General features: G+C 40.5%; 1 protein-coding gene across 1 annotated transcript in view; it reads left to right on the top strand.

Annotated features, from left to right (window-relative positions):
- The window catches only part of grapa (GRB2 related adaptor protein a), a 35,963-nt gene extending 18,520 nt beyond the window's left edge, over positions 1 to 17,443 (top strand). The window contains exons 4-5 of the mRNA XM_074655225.1: positions 3,240 to 3,408; positions 15,292 to 17,443. Of these exons, the coding sequence (XP_074511326.1) occupies positions 3,240 to 3,408; positions 15,292 to 15,477 (355 nt within the window). The 3' untranslated portion in view covers positions 15,478 to 17,443. The remainder of the gene's footprint in view (positions 1 to 3,239; positions 3,409 to 15,291) is intronic.
- Positions 17,444 to 19,932: the final 2,489 nt, after the last annotated feature.

Genomic DNA, 19,932 nt, shown 5'->3' with positions numbered 1-19,932 from the left:
TTATCCTCTACTTAAGGTCAATCTGTATACACAACCACCGGAGGAAATGGAAATCTCCAGTTTCCAGCCAATATGGCTAACCCCCTGATAAACATTGCCTTCAAGTAAGGGCTGCACGATTATGGCCAAAATGATAATCACGATTACAATTATTTATCACGATTATTCATTGATTTTAGGGACAAAATATTTGTATTAAAATTTCACATTTAAATAAACAGAACCCAGCTTTCACGTCCATGTTGTGCCACATTCCTGCTAATGTACAAATCTTTGCAAACATTTTTTACCCAAAATTAAATCAACAGAGCGCCGCTTTCACTTTCATGTTGTGCTTGGCTACATTCCTGCTAATTACCAAGACTTCAAATAAGGTTATTCTTCACCTTAATTCAGTGTATTTTTTATACAATCGAGAGCAGACGGCAAAACGAGTAATATACAGTACAGCCACGACAATCAGGAAAGATTTTCATGGGCTGCCACTGCAGGGTGCGCACGGATGCGGCATGACAGCTCCCCAAAAGTGAAGCCCAAACCCCTGGTGGCTGGCTGTTAGTTTAGGAAGCACTTGATTTGATATGCAGCGGAGTTTTCTTTGAGCAGAGCACGAATTTTAAACATCGACCTCGCAAACGATCATGTTCATTTAATTGGGGGAAGCCAAAATTGTGAACTAACTAATATTCGATTAACTGTGCAGCCCTGGTGTCAAGCTGTATACTCATGTTTTTTTTATCTGGAGCAGTTTTGTAAGTCAGTACAACAGATAAATATAAACTGGGTTTGATAGGGAATTTTTTGCACTTTAAAATTGACACAAAACAAACAAAAAACGCATGTTGGACATGGCATTGTTACTATTACATAACAGCTGCAGGAAATATAAACTAGATGTGGTGAACAGGCTACAGCAGAGCTCAAAATGAAGTCTTGTTTCCCGTTTCCTTCCTTCTGTGTACTTGGTGTGTTTCATTCTACATTACATTGTTGTGAATCCCCTAAAGGGAAAGTCCTTGACCTGCCTACATCCTGTCTTTAATCTCCACCTCCACACAATCTAAACTCTCCTTATTCATTCTTTGTCATCCACTCTCCTATCCGGTGAGGGTGCTGACCCAGGTACCAATGTTTTGTCTCGCTGCAGACAAACAGCTGCACAGCTGGCGGCAGTAACAAAGCCCAACCAGTAGGGCGCAGCAGATGGCGTCAGACGACTGGGGACAGTGACGGGGCTGAAAGAGATCATTCACAGAGAAGATCACAGTTTGGTGTGTGTGAGTCAGTGGAGGGATAGAGAGGGCGACGGAGACAGACTGGAGCAGATAACAAGAGGAGCTGCGATAGGGAGGGAAAAGTTAGATAGAAGTCAGATAATAGAGAAGAGGGAGAGCAACACAGAGAGGAATACAGACCCAAAGGCAAAGGAAAAGACAGACAGAATGAGTCACTGTTCAAAGACCACAAAGGCTGGTACAGTGTCAATCCAAAAATAAGTACCAAAAAACTTTACATTTGGCTTGAATTAATGTTTTCATCTCAAAACACTACAATTTCATCATTATTTTTGGGAGACTGACGGAGGGTGAGAAGAGGGAAACGAGGGCACAGAGGGTGAAACGGAGAAGGCAGAGAAAGAAGGGCAGGGTGGAGGTGTAGCTGAATGCCATCCAGTCATCGGGGAGTCAGCCCCGCTTGTTCATGGAGCTCAGCGTCTGAATAGAGAAAGGAATTCTGCCTGAAACAAGCCGACGCTCATTTACTTTCTCCCAGCTTGGAGCGGCGCCAGTCGGACTAGATAGAGGAGGAGTTCGCTGAGTTTAAATCATATATTCTGGAGCGGGGTGTGTCATTCATAGGAAGAATATGCTTTATTTTAATAGAAACCAACGATGTCACAAAAAAAAGAACGCTGTTTCCTCTACGGCGTTATCTTTTTCCCCAAACAAAAGAGATTTAACCATCATTAACATAAGCCCCCCACACACCTACTTGTGTGATGTGTTTAGAAATATGGGGGAGTTGCATTGACTTCCGCTGCGTATTGGATGCAGTTATATAACCGTGTGATCACGGTGAGGTGTCCAGATTTCTAAAGATAAAGCTGGCAAGTTACTTAGCAACCAGCACAGAGCAGGATAGGGGAGCAGGTATGATTGCCAATAAATACTGGCCAAACTCTTTTAATCACAACAACAAGGCAAACACTACAACACTGTGGCTATTTTTGTTTGTGCCATTATGTGGCTTTATTTTGAGCTGCGCTAAATGATTTTACTCTCTTATCAACACTGTATTCATCAAAATAGGATATGATACACGTGTGATATAATACATTATGGTGTTATAAATGATTCACATCTAAATGGGTATTTGGTTTGACATCATCTGCTTTAAACAGAATCCCCCAGACCCACAGAGTAGCCCACATAAATGTCATTGTCTGCTCATTTAATTCCAAAATATTACTCACACACAATAAAAAAAGCCTCTACTAGTAATTGCCTCCATTCTCTACTAATTACATTGATTTAGAATTTGCATCAATGTGGGTTTTCTCTTCATACAGCCCGGTTGCACGAAAAGACGAATGTTGAATTTGTCCACTCTTGTTTTGTGTGTTTTATGTCGTCTCATCTCTCATGGTTAAAAAGAATTTAATTGAAATAAAATAAAATAAGAAATGAGTGGTGACTCCAGTGTGTTTTTTGAGGAGACAAAATGAAGAAGACAGCACTGAATGCACGCCAGCCCCAACAGCTGACAGCTGTGGAGTTAAAGGGGAGGCTTTGAGGACTAAAGGCCAAGACTGTTGGTATCAACCCAAAGCTGGTCCAAATTGATTGTGTGCAAAAAAACACTGATGACCCAGGAAAGATGATTATGTCCCCACTGGTGCTAATCATTGTGAGGTTGCAACAACATGCTCAAGACAGATGCTACTTCACCGCACACACCACTCATGCCATGGCACGGCTACTATATATACTGGACAGTTTCTCCTAAAGTATCCACCCATCTGCTGCTGCAGTGGCATACTTCTATTTCATTTTATATGGTCAAACAGATATTAAAAGTTTTATTATGAGGTTGAAGCAGGACCAGTGAGTTAGGAGTTTGTATTTTAACATCTGTGATTTAGTGATTGGTATTAATTGTCATTCTATAACAACTCACGACAGCTGCTCATTTAAGGTGAGAAATCATGTTAAACTTCTCCTTCTGTGTTTCTTTTGCAGTTATGGGGATCATGTTCAGCATTTCAAGGTGCTGCAGGATCGCTGCTGTCAGTACTACGTGTGGGACGAGGTCTTTTCCTCGCTCAACGAGCTGGTGGAGTTCTACCATAGCAACAGCATTGCTAAGGAGAGGACTGTCTTTCTGAGAGACCCCGAGCACTTCGCCAGGGTGAGCATGTGACTCCTATTTGTTTGTAACTATTTCTTTCTTTCTTTCTTTCATGCATTTAAACTGTCTCAAACACTTTTTTTTACTAAAGCAGACAAAGTAAAAGGTCTGAATATGTTATAAATTGACAATTTAATCAGTAATTAAATTTTCCATCATTGAAGTCTTTCCTGTCATTCACATTCACAAAGAAAAGCTGGAGCGAATGTGTGTATTATTTCAAAAAATAGCAATTTATTGCTGATTATAATTAAGAACATTTTGCTTGAGATCATAGATTTCTTTTTTTCTTGGGAAAAGAAAATAATGATTGTGCTATCTCCCACAGTTATTTTGACATCACTGATTAATTTCCTTAGACTTTCTGTATTCAGCATCAAGTGCTAAAATATTCTGTATGTCATTTTAAATTTGAGGAATCAATTATTACTGTTTTGAATTTAGGCAAATTCGTTTTTCTTACTTCATATTGTTCACACAACAGATCAGCATAAAGCGCAGCTCTGTCTGTCTCTTTTTCCCCCCAATAAATCCACCTAAATCCACAGCCGTTATGTAGCACAATCTATTTTGCAATAATTCAATCTCGTCCCTAACCCATTTAAAAGACATCTGTTCTTGTTGTCATCAGTCTCTGTCTCCTTCGTCTTCCCTTTTTGTACTTAAGCTGCCAGAGATTTATTTAAGCGTCTGACGAGACTTTGCGACACAGTGAAGCAGCACTTCTTCTATCTGTTGTCAAATCTGTGTGATTTTCACAGACGTAACAAGCTACGCAGGTGTTCATATTTCATTTTGCTGTGACTTGGAAGTATAAGCAGGTTTTTTTGACAGCTCTGGGAACACTCCATATGTTGGTGAGATTTCTGGAGCTGTGACTGTGGCTGCAGGGTTTGACGTAGTAGAGGTGCAGCTTGTAATGAAAGATCACAGGGCTGCCGTCGGTTTGGAGCGGAACCAAATCACTCATCTTGGGCACCGAGCCAGAGGGAGTGAGAGCTGCAGCGCTACAGAAAACTGATTTAAAAGGCAATTATTTACATAAGTCATGATTAAGTTGCCATATATCCAGTTTGGACAGGATATTTCTTTAGTTAGATGTGTTTAGTCCACTTTCTCTTTGTACTTCAGACACTAATGACTCTGGTTGAACTTTCTACTATCCTCTGCATCATTTAGAAGTGTTCAAGTCAAGTCAAGTCAAAGCAATCTTATATATTACAAACGTGTCTTTACAATCTGTACAGCGTACACCCTCTATCCTTTTTAATGTACTTTCTTTTTTTTGTAAGGTGAAATAGGCGTAGCCTAATTTTCTGTCAGGTTTAGTGAGAGAAAATCTAAATGGCAGGTAGTTCCCATGATGGTGTCACCATGGGAGAAGCTGTTGTTGTTGTTGCTTATTGTCAAGTCATTATGCAGACAGGATCGCGTTGCATGTTAAGTACTCCTGGGAGTGGCAAGTGAGTCGCACCTGCAGGCGAACACGCTCGCTGCGGAGAGACGTGATCCACAGCGATGCTGACATGACCGCATGTTCGTATGACTGTAACACAAGCAGCCTGCTAATTCTCATCTCATCATGTCCCCCTCTGAAGCCTGGCACCTGAGAAGAGACCGCCAGACTGACTCTTTCTGGATACAGGTTGAGCCACTTGGCAATAGAGGGCTGAATGAACATTCAATCAAGCTGAGGAGTAACTTGCACTGCTTCACTTTAATTTGTCCAGGGAAAGACCTTTAAGTAAGTTCTTTTACAGAGACACTCATTTCGTACATTGTCCCACATGACAGCTGTAACAATGTAAGAGTAACATCAACTTACTGTAAGGGCGGGTTCACACCTAAAGGTCCGGTTCCTCAATCGAACCAATGCTAGGAGAAATACATTGTTTCAATTTTGTAACTGGACCGGTTTGCGTTCACAAAGGCAAAACTCAAATGGTCCAGAAAAAACAAAACTCATGTGATAGAAATGTCATTGGATTATTGTTGGTCATACGATTTGCTCCTTGTACGACTCAACAGTTGTCTTGTCGTGTGTGACATGCTTTCCTTTGCTGTGACGAGTAAGTGGACGAAGCATTAAGTTCTTAAATTTGACTCATATAGCGTCTGGCTAGTTAGATAGCTAGGTTTTCATACTCTTTGTCACGTCCATCGCCGTGTGATACCAACTAGGAACCTTTAGCACCGGTATGAAACGCACTAGGCTTTCAATTAACAACAATGTAACCACCCACGGCAACAGTAAACGCTCAGAGAAAGTGCTGTGGTGACGTAAGGTGTGTTCCAAATCGCATACTTTTTCTTTTTACTTTTAGTACATACTACAGCTGCCCTTACAAAGTATGTACTGTTGCATGTAGTACGCCTACAATTGGGACATACTACTACTTCATCATAACATTGAACCTTGACCTTTGACCCTTTTGCTCATATATCTGCTGCACAGAGGATTGTGGGTCAGAATAGCCAGGAAAGCATGCTGGCTTGCATTATGCAAAATGCAACCAGATGCAGTAGGACATCCTGGTATTTTTGGCATACTGCATTTGACATACTATGTATTGGGACATACTAAATCTTTTTCTGGCATACTAAATAGTATGGTAGTATGGGTACTGGATCGCACAGGTAGTTTAAAGAGCAAAAGAGACACACAGGGCGGGTGGGAATTGAGGTGTATGGGTCCAACAAACGAAAGTTTATTTTCACGTTGCAATCAGCTGTTCGTTTGTGTCCTGTGTTCACAACATCAAGTCACATTTTCACTGTACAAACATAGTCATTTAAAGCCAAACCATGTTGGTTTTTTCTAAACCTAACTAATTGGTTTTGTTAACGTTGAAGTGATGCTGAGGGGTCTGACAAAGCGTCAGTATGTGACAAGTTGGGATGAGAATGTGTTGGCTACACTGGTTACAGAAAATGAGCAGCGGGTTGCCGCTGGGTCTAAACAGTCTGTCAGTCACTCCCCGTTGCTAGGAGACTACGGAGCTGCTGACCGCTCTCCTACTGGCAAACTAGTCTCCAAGCGGCGCGGAGCGAGGCAGAGGGGCTGCAGGTTGCGTTAACAAGCTAATTATTGTCTCAACAGTATATTCATCAAATTCAGTGGTAGCAAAAGTGCAAATAGGCTACTACTTCCCCAGTCACCAAAACCTTTTTTAACCAATAAAATGTCACATAAGTGGTACGCTTCCTGTGAATGGTTCGAATGGTGTTCACACCAGAAAAGAACTGCTCCAGTGTTCACTTGACAGCGGTCCATTAAGACCATCCCTTCGAGGCAGAGAGAGGTTGTTTGGTTCACACCAGAGTTCACACCAACCCAAACGCACGGTTCAACCGGACTAAACAAAGCTGGTGTGAAGGCGCCCTAATTCTCGTGAGCAATTCATTATGAAATAATGTAAGGATGGCGATACATATTATTTATGCTATTGCTCATAAGTAATGTAGTGTTTCCTAGCGTGTTCAAGTCAAAGGATTAACAGGATGTGACAGGTTACATTAAGGTCACATTACTCATTAGAGCTGCATCTCGTGTCTTGTTGCGACTAACCCGTCGCTCTCGTATATATTAGTAAACAAGATTAATAAGGAATGTCAAAATCTCTAATGAAACACGGTGACCAGCTTTTCAGCTCTCCTCCAATTGTATCTGCTTCTTAATCGTTTTGATTATATGTCATGATTTAAACTTTGTGAGCAAGAATAACAGTTTGTCCATTTTCCACATGGGAACTGATTGAAAAAAGAGTCTACTAGCAGAGCTGCATTTTCAAATGCTTGAGGCGTTTTGTCATCTGTTAATAGAAGCAGTTTAATGCCCTCATTCAGAAAGAAACAGCCCCAAGCAACTCTATAACAGATGAGCACACCTTCCAGATTTTGCTACCACCTGTTTTTATACACGATCCTGCAGATTGGGTCTGTGTGTAACCATTTCTTTGACTTCATTTTGCTGGAAAATCAAACCTTGCATTTAACTATCAGCTCGCTGCGCTGCATGCAAGTAAATAAAAAATAGTGAAGAGACATTGGCATCAAAGGTGCTGGCCTGCAGACAGACAGCCACGGCTGTTTTGTGGTATTTCTGAGGTGAGCAGATAGGAAGTTTAGAGACCAAGAGGAACTAAACTGAGGGAGGAAATAACACAGAAAACCACACATGCACATACATCCTCCTGTGTTCATGACATTATCCAGAAGCTATTATTTATTTTGTGTTTATGACATTATCCAGAAGGTATTTTTTATTTTATTGGTATTCTGGCAAGGCATCACGTTGTATTACTTTACCTGGAATACTCGTGCATTTTAAAGAACACACGAAATACAACAATGAATGCTTAGATGAATAGGTTTGTGATTTCAAAGAGAATAAAATATATAGCAAAATATCAATATAGTTCAATATTTTCATGGTCATATCATCAGCGTAAGCTTGAAGAAAATTGATTGGTTGAAATGTGTTGAGCCTGTCTGATTCGTATGTTCTTTAGAAGATGATCCACATTTATCGATCTTTGTGATGTGTGAGCTTCGCTTCAATGAGTCTGGTCCTTCTCACCCCTCTCTTCATTTATTTGCTGTCGTATAAGTGTAATGGAGTAAAGTGTGGCGTTAAAGGCAGTGGGATTTTTTACCGTTTCACCAGCTAATTTTTTCTAAAACTTAAATTTATAACTCAGATGGGGTTATTGCTATAAAACAAAGGAATGTTTTTTCTCATTTATTCAGAGACGGTCTGCTGAGCAGCCAGACTGCTGCAGTATTTCACCTGGTGGAACTTTCAGATGAGGATGGCAGGTTTTGATCCTAAAAATAGATTTTTTTTTTCACAAAGCAGCTTCTCGCAAATTTAGTTCTTTTTTTAGTAGCATCCTGCTTCACACCTAAACAGTTTCATGCATGTTCTGAATCACAGGGGATCTTGCACACTATATCAGTCCTCTGAACATCTGGAGCAGGTGTGAGTTAAGAGTTTAGCTTCAGGGCGTTATGATGGCAGTTAAACGGGAGATAACGACAGGCGTCCCCCAAGGGGGAAGGAAAAACTGTTTGACCTAAATACTGTCGCAATCTAAATCTCTTTAATGTGAGCAACTCATACATGGGAACAAAACCAGCTATTTCTGAGCATTTTGGCTTTCTGGGAATTTTTTTCTTTCTAATATTAGTAGTTTATGTAGGTCCTCTGTTGTCGACTGAGAAGCTGGTGTCATGTGAATACTGGATAAAGGATTCAGACAGATGCTGCACTCTTCTCCTGTTTTATAGGCATTTATTACTGTTATAAAGCAGATTTAAGACCACAACAGAATGTTTATGCTTGTTAATTTCACTGCTATTTTATACCTCATTTAGTCTCTCCATTACATTTTAATGCGATGCCATACCAAGTTAGTCAATTTGCTCTGTATTCTCAGGTATTAGCAGTCATTGGTGTCTCTTCATAACATATTTAAATGGCTGGTGTTCTTCTTTAACGAAGGGGAGAACGGTGTTCACTTGGCTAGCCCACCCACATCCTCACAGCTGCTCTAGAGATGCATCTATTGTGATTGTGTTTTCACAAGTCTGCATCTAATCTTTGGGCTGCTGTTGCTCATCACGGTAATAACACTCAACATTAAATATGCTGGAAAGTATGTTTTAAATGCTTTGTAATTTACCTAAAAGTTGCAAAGTGATATGAAAATGAAAAACAAAACATATACAGTGTCAGTGACAAGTCAGACGTATTAAGAAACCATATTGGACTCCCAAAAAAAATGAATTACACAAAATAATTACAGCATTGCTGTTAAGTGTAAAGGTGCATCATTATAAGGAGATCATTTTATTTGATTTTCTATTCCTATCATATTTTATGATATTTTATGTCCCAGGTCAATCCCATATACAGAACAAAATTACTCTCTTTATATCAGAGCTGCCCAAAGTGGGGCCCGTGAGCCAAAGTTGGCCCACCATCTGGTTTTATTTGGCCAGCCAGATGTTAGCGGCGATCCCAAACGACTTTACTGTCTTTCGGAGGCTGTAGCGGGCTCGGTTTTAGAGTTTGGAGTGAAACTAGAAAACCTTGGTACCAATCACATCATGTTAACTTGTCAGGAAGGAGGCTAAATAATGTTAAAGTTCAGCTAAATTTTGGCGAGGAAAAGCTGGCATGGCCATTTTCAAAGGGGTCCCTTGACCTCTGACCTCAAGATATGTGAATGAAAATGGGTTCTATGGGTACCCACGAGTCTCCCCTTAACAGACATGCCCAGTTTATGATAAACACACACAGTTTGGGGAAAAAAACATGCCGTTTTTTTATTGCAGCATAAATGTGTTATTTTCGCCTTTCGTATTTTAATGTTTCTACATGCTGGGATCCCTAAACAGTCTTGGAAATGCATAAATTGGGTATCATTGGAAATGAGCCCAATTGTATTCAACAGGTGGGTTTTAAGGGGTTACTAAAAGCTAAAATAATATTCAATTAGGGGAACTTTACATCCTAGTACCATTTTGCATCTTAACAATACAATACATAGGTGTTTACTTTTGGCCCGTGGCCCACCATCGAGGTCCAGTTTTGGCCCTCCAAGGGAAAATGTTTGGGCACCCCTGCTTTATATCATGTACTGTGATTTGCCCCAGCTCAGAACTAACGCTGTTATATCAGGAATATGTGTATTTAAGGTCCATTGAGGGCGGTGTACTGTACTTATTCTATGTTATTGTGCCTCAGGTCTGAATGATGTGGTCATCATAGGTCACCTTGCTCTTCCATATTAATATTAAAATGTAATCGTGCCAGGTGGGCCTTGTTCACACACATGACCGTACAGTACTAAAAACTATATCGTGTATCCATTATTGGGCTGCAAATATTGTAATTTGGAGTTAGCCAATCAACACACCCAGGATACTCAGTTACTATTTTTGGCCACATATACATATTTACAGTATTCTTGCATCATTCAAACATTAGCATGTTGTCTGTGACCTTTTGTGTACTGTAGGTCACCATGTTGCTCTGCCATGGCCTCGAGGTAACGTGCATCTGCATCACAACATGCCCCATAGCTGAGGGTGGCGTGCTGAAGGTGCCGTGTTTACCTACATGGCTGTGTAGCCTCAGAAACAATCTGTCATTCCACATCACATCACGGCAGCTTAGTCATACCTTTATATCTGTAGCCTTGTTTACTCTGCAACTGTTTTAACGAGTTTTAAGGGCTAAATTGCACATTTTCTATCGTCTATAGCAGCAAAGTCACATTTGATTATGTCACAACCTATTGGTTTGTAGCTCTAAATCTTCGTCTTGTGCTATTAATTTTGGACTTATCTCAGTTATGAATCATTTCAATACCTAATGTAAGACTAATGTTATTTTTTTAAATGCATCTTATATAATGCATTTTTATAAAATAATGTGTGCTTTTAATTTCACCTGAATGTGTTGCTGCAGCCTTTTTTTTATCTTTGTCTTTAGTCTGGCAGCAGAGTAAAGAGAACAAAGAGACAAGATCATACAAACTCAGATTTGTTAGCTTATCATGGTCATCGGCAATTCAAGTCCGTGGTCTCCGTTCCGCTGATGGTAGGTAGGTCTGCAGATCAAAAACATCACATTTAGCTTGGTTCCAAACAGTCTGTCATTTTATATAAAAATCATGGTCAGCTGGTCTTCATATCTGCGGGGCTTCGTCTTGGCCTTCGGTATCAACAAAGCTCCAACGCCCACTGAATGTCTCTCACTGAGCAAGCAGACCCAACAACACAGTCCTCACTCCATTAAGGTTTCAAGAGAGACAACAAAACAACTTCATTTTCCAGATGCAGACCTTTTCTCATCTCATAGGTTATATACCTAATTTCCCGCCAAGTTATTCCGTAACTCCCTCCTCTGTCTTTGCAACCTTATTGTGTATCTAAAATATTAATAGTATACCCACTTCTTCAGTTACCAGCAGACTGTTTCATCTTCACAAGTTCACACAAGTGTTAGACAGTGACACTAACAGCACAAAAACACCAGGAAAAACTAGTTCTTTCATCGTTCCCCTCAGCGCTTTAGATTATTAAATGAATGCATGAAAACGGGGTTATAGAGAAGTCATGTTCATTTACAACCCACGTGTTGTAAATGTTTTATTAAAATGTTTTAATTCCTCTTCCTCACTGTCTCTAACATGATCACAGTTTCTTTTAGTTTTTGACTATATGTGTCAGTTTCACAGACATAAATTTAGTCTGTTGAGGACCGGCTTAATCTGAGTCCATGCATCTCTTTGCTTTTTGTGTTGTTCCTCTTAATGTGCAGTTCCAACTATCACACATCAGCTCATTACTAGCCCTAGATCCCTTCTTATCTCACCACGGCAGGGTGGGAAATAATTCTCAGTCTATTTTTTTTTATACATATCCCTAATGTCCTCGTGTCCCGAAGCTTTCTCTTCAAACAGAAAGCTTGTTCATGCAAAACGTCGACCTCTTTTTGACACCTTGTCATCTTCCAGTGGAAACAGAGGAATTTTTTCTGCCTTATATACCCTGTGTGTGTGTGTGTGTGTGTGCAGACAGAGACAAATCTAGTATAAAGCTGTAGTCCATTGATGTTACAGAGTAATTTGTTTCAGTGTCAGCGCTCGCTCTGGGCCGGAGCGGCTGCTGAAGAGGACGTTGATCACAAGGCAGCCGAGCGCGGCTGATACGGACGGACCATATTTCTCCTTCCGAACCGCCGCTCTTCACAAGCCGGCGTGGAAAAATGAATGGGTTTTCCCTGTGCTGCACATGCACATACACACCCGAGCAAATAGAGGCCTGCACGCACATGCTCGCTCACACCCAAAGGTGCAAACACACACACACTAACAAGAAGTCTAGACTAGATCAGCGAAACAATAAAGGATAAATCCGTGAGGATTTTATAGATTTGTGTGGGATTGATAGATTGTGTCTGTGTCTCTTGATCCTAATCCTGCTGTCCGGTTAGTGTGTGTTTGTGTGTTGGGCCTTGGTTTAAGTCAAGGCAGTCTACAGCAATAAAGGCCAGAATTGTAACACAGATACCTACACACATAAAAAAAAAATACAATATTGGTATTCTTTCCAGCTCCCTCCCAGTTCATATCACATCCACTTTTTCTCTGTGGGAGCGCAACTGACAGCTAAGAGGTTGGTTAAGTTCAAGACGCTCTCCTCAAAATAGCCGCTTTTATTCTGCTATACTCTTAAACTGCTTTTACTTCACGAGTCAGCAGAGATCAGAGGAGGCCGGCTATCAGGGGAGAAGAAAGACTTTTGTGAACTCAAGGAAAAACATAGTGAGACAGAGAAAGCACAGCACCTGCCGGTTGAAGTGAAAGCAGTTCACCGCGACTTGGATCGCCGTAAAACATCACACGTTTAATAGAGTGCTGTTTTAAGCATAGGTGTCATTCTCGACATATTACTCTCTGTCTACCTGTCTGTCTCAGTACGCTACGTCTCAACCATAACCACAGTGTTGTCATTTATTTTGTTTAAAGCTGCTCTGCCTTGATAAAGTAGCCAAATAATGAACAAAGCTTATGAGGAGAAGAGCTATGTGATTTTTATGAAATAACACGCGCCCTCTTTTCCGACTTAAACCACAAAAAGCAGCTGCAATCTAAAAGATCTTCCTCTATCAAGATGTGGGAGTTTGTCTTCGTAATTTGATCAATCAGAATTTTAGATATTATCATATCAAATGTCCCTGAAGCTACACAACCCAAATAAATATTCTTCTCTTGATATAGAATAGTTTGACATTTTGGGAAATGCTCTTATTCGCTTTCTTGGCAAGAGTTAGATGAGAAGATCTAAAAGCAAATAACAGTATTTCTCAAGATGTCGAACTATTCCTTTAAATGAGTCTGACCTGAGTGAGGCCGGTGACGGGTAATTAAAATATACTTCTCTGCTTTTCCTGTTAAAAATGCTAAAAGAATATTAAAATATAATACATTTAAAAGGGCAATTTCTCTCATCTGCATGAAATCCATCATCTTATATCAGAACTATATATAACTTAGCTGTCAGAAATTACTATTGATCATCACTGAATGTTTATTTTCATGTCTGTATTCCTCTTCTGTCTGTGTGCTGCTGTTTTGGTGAGACATTTCCCATCACATTAATATTTAATATGAATGGACAGACCATGATGTGGCTAAATAAATGTTAAATGAAAAAGATAAATAAAATATAGTTGTACTTTAAAGGAACAAACAGTACATTGTTTATTAAATGGACACAATATCAGATGATCCCTGAACTAAATACAATGACTGCATTTGCAAACGCACTTAATCTGATTTGAACTCAAACATCTGGTACTTCTTATTCCATGTGCAAAAAAAAGGTTTTGTTTTGTTTTAATACAGCCATAGATATAACAAGTGTACTGCTTCAAAGAATCACCACTCACCTTCTGTATCGCGGCTGTTGAATTAAACAATATCTGTCAAACTTTTCAGGAGCTGAGAAAAACAACTATACTGACCACCATAAATTTTTCAGTTCATTCAATGGGGAATTTTTCAAACCAACAGAAGATCATAACATCCTTCAGTAGAGAGAGAGTTTTCAAAGGATGCTTTGAATTCTTATTTAAAATTCATGTTGAAAACCTATCTGTGAAAAATAATGATAATATAAGAAGTAAAAGTATAAAGTATCAGTTTGGTGTTTGGTTAATTATAAGAGATATCTATTTTTCTCTTTGAGAAATATTTCTATAGCCTATTCCCAGGATTTACATACTAAGGGAAGTATGTAAGAAAAATACATTCAGCAAAAAACAAAAAGTTAAGTTAGTCATTAAAAAAATAATTCTAGTCCTGTTATTTCCACTAACTCATCTAAAGAAACTAACGGGGTACTGATGAACTTTCAAAATCTATATCCTGTTGGTGTGGGCGTGACAGAGAGTGTTGAGAAAGATGCAGCAAAGACATGGGCATAATTCGCCATTGGAGAAAATGCACTTTCTTTCTTGCAGAGAGTTAGATGAGCTAAGCTAACTGGCTGCTAACTGTAGCTACATATTCAGTCGGGTTGAGAGCCACTGCCCTAATGTTTTACTTCCTTGGTGTTCTGTTGTGTAAAAAAACTGATTATTTTGAAGTGATTCTCCCCTTTACATTAAGAGTTTGGATCAGTTTTGTTTAAGGCCATTACACACCGGGGACATTTCTGCGTGTGATTAATTTGCACATCAATATATGTTTTCTGAGCTTTCGCACCGCAAATAAGGGTATCATCCAATCACGTTGTGTGCAACGAGTTGAGTTGCACCTTTATTTTTGAAACAACATCAAGTCCGAACCATGAGGGCAAACATACCGTGCGTTCCAATACCCATACTACCATACTGTTTAGTATGCCAGAAAAAGATTTAGTGTGTCCCAAAACATAGTATGTCAAAATGCAGTATGCAAAAAATGTTCTGGTTATTCTGACCCACAATCCTCTGCAGAGTGGACATATGAGCAAGAGGGTCAAAGTTCAAGGTGCAATGTTATGATGAAGTAATATGTCCTAATTGTATGCGTACTGCATGCAACAGTACGTACTTTGTAAGGGCAGCTGCAGTATGTACTAAAAGTAAAAAGAAAAAGTATGCGATTTGGAACGTACCTTACTTACCATACCTTTCATAATAAAAGCCCTATATATAATATTCGCCGGCGAGTATTTCGCATTTTTGTGTTGTTCATCCATCACGCCCCTGGTGTGTAAAGGCCTTTAGACAGGGACTGCATCAAAAGTTGTGAAGTCAATTTTTCATTAACTCTCTCTCTTCTCTTCCTCCATCCCTCTCTCTATCTTTTCTTTCCCCCACAGCGTCCCCATCACGCCCACGCGCTCTTCGACTTCACCCCGCACCACCCGTCCCAGCTACGCTTCCTGCGCGGCGATGTCATCGAACTCATCGACTGCTCCGATTCGCTGCGCTGGAAGGGCCGTTGCCATGGACACGTGGGCTTCTTTCCCCCGGAGTACGTCCAGCCCATTTACCACTGCCAATGACGTGGCGCTTCAATCGAATCCACCGCCATTCCCACAGGTTCACTAACGAGCCGCGTTGACCCCGCTCCTCACACTGCTCCCCTTGCTGTGCACTGGCCCGTTCACTTTAGGAGAACTGAGGAGCTGCAACTGAACTGCTCATTATGTAACTGACTCCTCCCATTCCCCTGTGATGTCACCTGTCAATCACAAGCCTCGCCCAATCAGCTGCTACAGGCCCATCAATCGCTTCCACCTGATCCCACAACTTACTCTTTAATCATGTAAAGAAATGAAGATATGGACCTATACACTGTGGACAAACACACACAGACTGACGAGCCGACACACACATCCCCGGGCATACTCATTAATTCGAGTTTATCAGCACCGGTGCAGGCTAAATAAAAGCAACACACACACCTGATGAAAACAGAAACGGGGCCCATGGGAGGTTGTGGAGGATGGCGAAGTTTTCTCTCCGCCGAAGATGAGTCAGGACTCCCACGTAGAGATCCGGCGAGCTGAGCAGAGAGACACAGAGAGTCATTGTGTTGTGAATATTTGGGCCAGACACTCGGAGGATACTGACACAGCAGATTCCTCCCTCGCTGTGCGGGTGTGTGTGTGCGGAGGGGTTTGTGTGTAAAATGTGGGTCTGAACACCTGTGTGAATGCATGTGTGTGTGTGAGTGGGTGTGTGTGCTCTGTGGACCAGTAAAAGGAGGTCACTGTGTTAAAGTGACCAGTGAGATGAACACTGCCCAGACGACACTTTGTTTTGAAATACACAGCTTAAAATGTAATACGCTCAACTCAATTTATGAATCATTTCTTTGTTTGTTTCCATGTATTTATTCTTATTCATGTGTAATCTTAGAATACATATATTACAAGAAGATAAAACATTGTAAAAAAAGTTTTGTTTCTGTTGCAACGAATAGTTTAAGTAAACCACATTTTATGTGATTAACGGTGAGAGCTCGGACCGGTCTTCCTTAAAGGAATACTCCACCCCCAAAATGAACATTTCTATATCAATTACTCCCCCCACGTTAACTTGAACTCTTGAAGAAAACTTTTGTTTTCTTGCATACCTCCACAGTGAACGAAAAATCTATAAATGGAGAAAAGTGTTGATGAATTGGAAGTAAATGGGAGCTGCATTAACAAAAGCAAAACTATATCAAAGCATTCGTTAACAAACTCTCACACAACTCGTGCAATATAATCCAAGTCTCGTTGATCCTGTTCTATGCTCTCTACTTCCCAAACACATGCATTTTCACCAAAATCTTACTATTAAAAACACATCCGCTATGGGCTGGGTATTGTTTGAAAAATTACGATACCAGTGCCCTTAAAGTGATACCGATACCAGTAGAGTACTTCATTCGATACCCATTACGTGAATGGAAGCTGTGTGTGTGACCCACTGGCTAACTAATCAAAGCCGCTGTGCACAGTGCTCATACAGCAGTTACCGCCGACCCACGGTGGCGGGTCTGCGTTGTCGCGGAAACCCACTATCTGGTTTCTCCTGCGGTAGTGGATCAATCACACGTTGTGGTAATTGATTGCGAGCAAAACCATACAAATAGTCTTTTTTTTCTAGATCTGTGCACAAAAAGGATCGATTGCAGGCAATGTTTGACTGGAGAAGTTTTGATACTACTTGGTACTGGGTTATTTCGTTCAATACCTTAAAATGTATCGAGCAGCAATACCGCAATACAGCCCTAACGCTTGGGCAGACGCACTACTTGTCCAGACTCGCATGAACGAGTAGCGGACTTATTTGAATTCATCAAGACTTTTCTCTGTTTATGGATTTTTCGTTCAGCATGCGAGAAAAATGTTCTTCTAGAATTCAAGGTAACACTGGGTGAGTAATTGATACACAAATGGTCATTTTGGGGGTGAAGTTTTCCTTTAACATGTAATGACAAATCATTTAAATAAAGTGATATATTCACCTCTTTGAACTTGAAGCTTGGACATTATTGTTCAATAATACTTAAATATCTATTAAGAATTTGTCTATTGAAATGTAATCCGAATATACGAGTGTACACAAAATACCAGTATGAGGTTCCACTTGATAGTATGTGTGAGCTCCTCTGTATGCCGTAGCCAACTGGACAGCGTGTCCATCCTATTTCTATAGTATCAAATTATGGCAACTGTTCCTCTTTGTTGATGCAGTTTGTCTTTGTCTGCTAAAAGTTGCTGAGTTGCACTTTGTGACACATTAGTCAATGCAGTCCATTTTGTGCTTTTCTTGCTTTTAATGTCACAGGATGAAATGTCATGCTCAAACAGCCACTTCATTCCATGTGTAAATTGCAATTTTGTGACATTAACCATGATATTTCACACGTTGTGCCACAAAATGCAGGTTAATCACATTGAATGAATTCTGTGCATTTAGGTACGGTCACATGACAGTTCCATCCTACGAAATTAGCTGGAGCTGGAAAAGGAAATGCATGCATGGATTTGTCTGTCGTGCTGGCTTCAAGAAGTGAATGAGAAATGGAAGACAGACGTGACCATACCTTCATTCACTGTATGCACCAGGTGCCCACCTACAGTCATTAAATGCAGGAATGCGGAAACGATTGTCAATTCATCTGCTTGTCAGCTGACAGAAAATGAATCGAAAACTATTTTTTGTGTGTGGTTGCAGATTGCAACCAACTAAGTACCCCTCTGCTCACTCCTCCCTTTCCAAGACTGCGGTTACGTGAGCCACCGAGTGCAAAATCGTGGTAACGCCGCTCGCCTCGCTCAGAGGCCATCCTTACCATTGTAACACTACTTTTAGGAGCAGTGGAAGTCAGACGGCGGCTGGCGGTAACACGGTTTTGCACTCTGCGGCTCACATTACCGTAGTTTCACAAGCGTGTCGGAGAACTACGGTGGCCTTCAGATGACGTAAAAACATGAAAGACTCTCTCTAGAGCCTCCTATAAATATATATATAAACTGCTCATTCTAAGCTAACGAAAACACGATTCTTAGTTTGTAGATGATAATACATTATATTCCATTTCTGCTAATAGATCCCCAAAAATCTTACACACTGGTCCTTTAAAGTCATTTATCAAGCAAAAATGTCAATTCATGCCGGTTCCAGCTTCTCTCTACTCCACATCATGAGAATTGATTAATGTCTTTGCAGTTTGTATGGTTAGTTGGATAACTAACTTGGGAATTTTTGTACTGTTTTCTAATATTTTATAGACTAAAAGAAAAAATATATACAATAGTGATGAAAACTGTTTAATTGATGATGAAAATAATCATTACTTGCAGCCCTACACACACTTCTTTAATACTGTGTTACCACATTAATATGGTAGTAATAATAATAATTAGTGTGTGACTATTTGATTATAAATATGTCATCGTATCTCAGGTACAAGCCAGGAGAGATCTCATTGGCATGCAGTTCTTGTTGACAACAAGAAGTACTACATCTTAAGTGTGTCAATGTGTGTGCAACTGAACAGCACTTGATGACAGACAGACACACACACACGCGCACACAATATAGTTATGTCAATAAGAATGTAAGCACAGTGTGCTCTGACACTTAGACTGTGTGAGGAATGCAGCGCTGCTTCTCTCACCAGGATGTTATGTTTGAAATGAGGCAGGAAAACAGAGTTACAGGTTACATCCTATAATTAGCCTGAACTGAATCACTTCTGTTCGGTTTTCTTTCACTCTTTTGACTCCTCTTGTGTTTTTTTTAACAAACCACTTCTCTCATTCCCGCTGACAGAGTAACCTCTGGCTCGCCAATGACAGTTAGTCAATAAACCACCAGCATCCAGCAGGGGATGAAGAAGAAAGGAGTTAAAAGGTGTACCAGAAATAGTACTGCCTGTTTTCTTTCCACTGCTCTTTTTTTAAAACTGCCGAGTCACTTTGAAGTGTGTGTGTGTGTGTGGTTTATAAATGTGTGTGACACAGACACACATTCATTATGACATATCTGTGTCACACACTAGAAGTGAGACAACGTAAGAATACTAAACGCCACTGACAAGCTGTCACGGAGAAAGCAGTGGAAAGTAACAGATGAGAGAGAGAAAGTGAGATAAACAGGAGGGAAACTGAAGCGGAGGTATGAGACAGCAGCGAAACGAGACAGGACGGAGATTAGAAAATGTTAAAGGGTGAAAAATATGCTACCGTGAGGGACAAAAACAGGCAGGCGGAAGCAGATGACACTAATGAAAGATGGAAGAGCAGGGTGAGGAAGCAGTGAGTCACAATACGAATGAAAGTGACTGTAAAAGAGCAGGCGGCGTCAATGATAGTCACAGACGTTAGACGCAAGTACAAGACGGTTGAACCGGTTTGACTGACTGACAGCCTCGGGTTGTTGAGGCCCTTACTGTGAGAGATGAAGTGACCACAATCAGCCTGCAAACCAGTCCGACACCAGGTGAACCAGTTTATCAG

This window comes from Sebastes fasciatus, chromosome 13 (assembly GCF_043250625.1).
Source record: "Sebastes fasciatus isolate fSebFas1 chromosome 13, fSebFas1.pri, whole genome shotgun sequence".
NCBI lineage: Eukaryota > Metazoa > Chordata > Actinopteri > Perciformes > Sebastidae > Sebastes > Sebastes fasciatus.
This window is presented reverse-complemented; position numbering and strand designations above follow the sequence as displayed.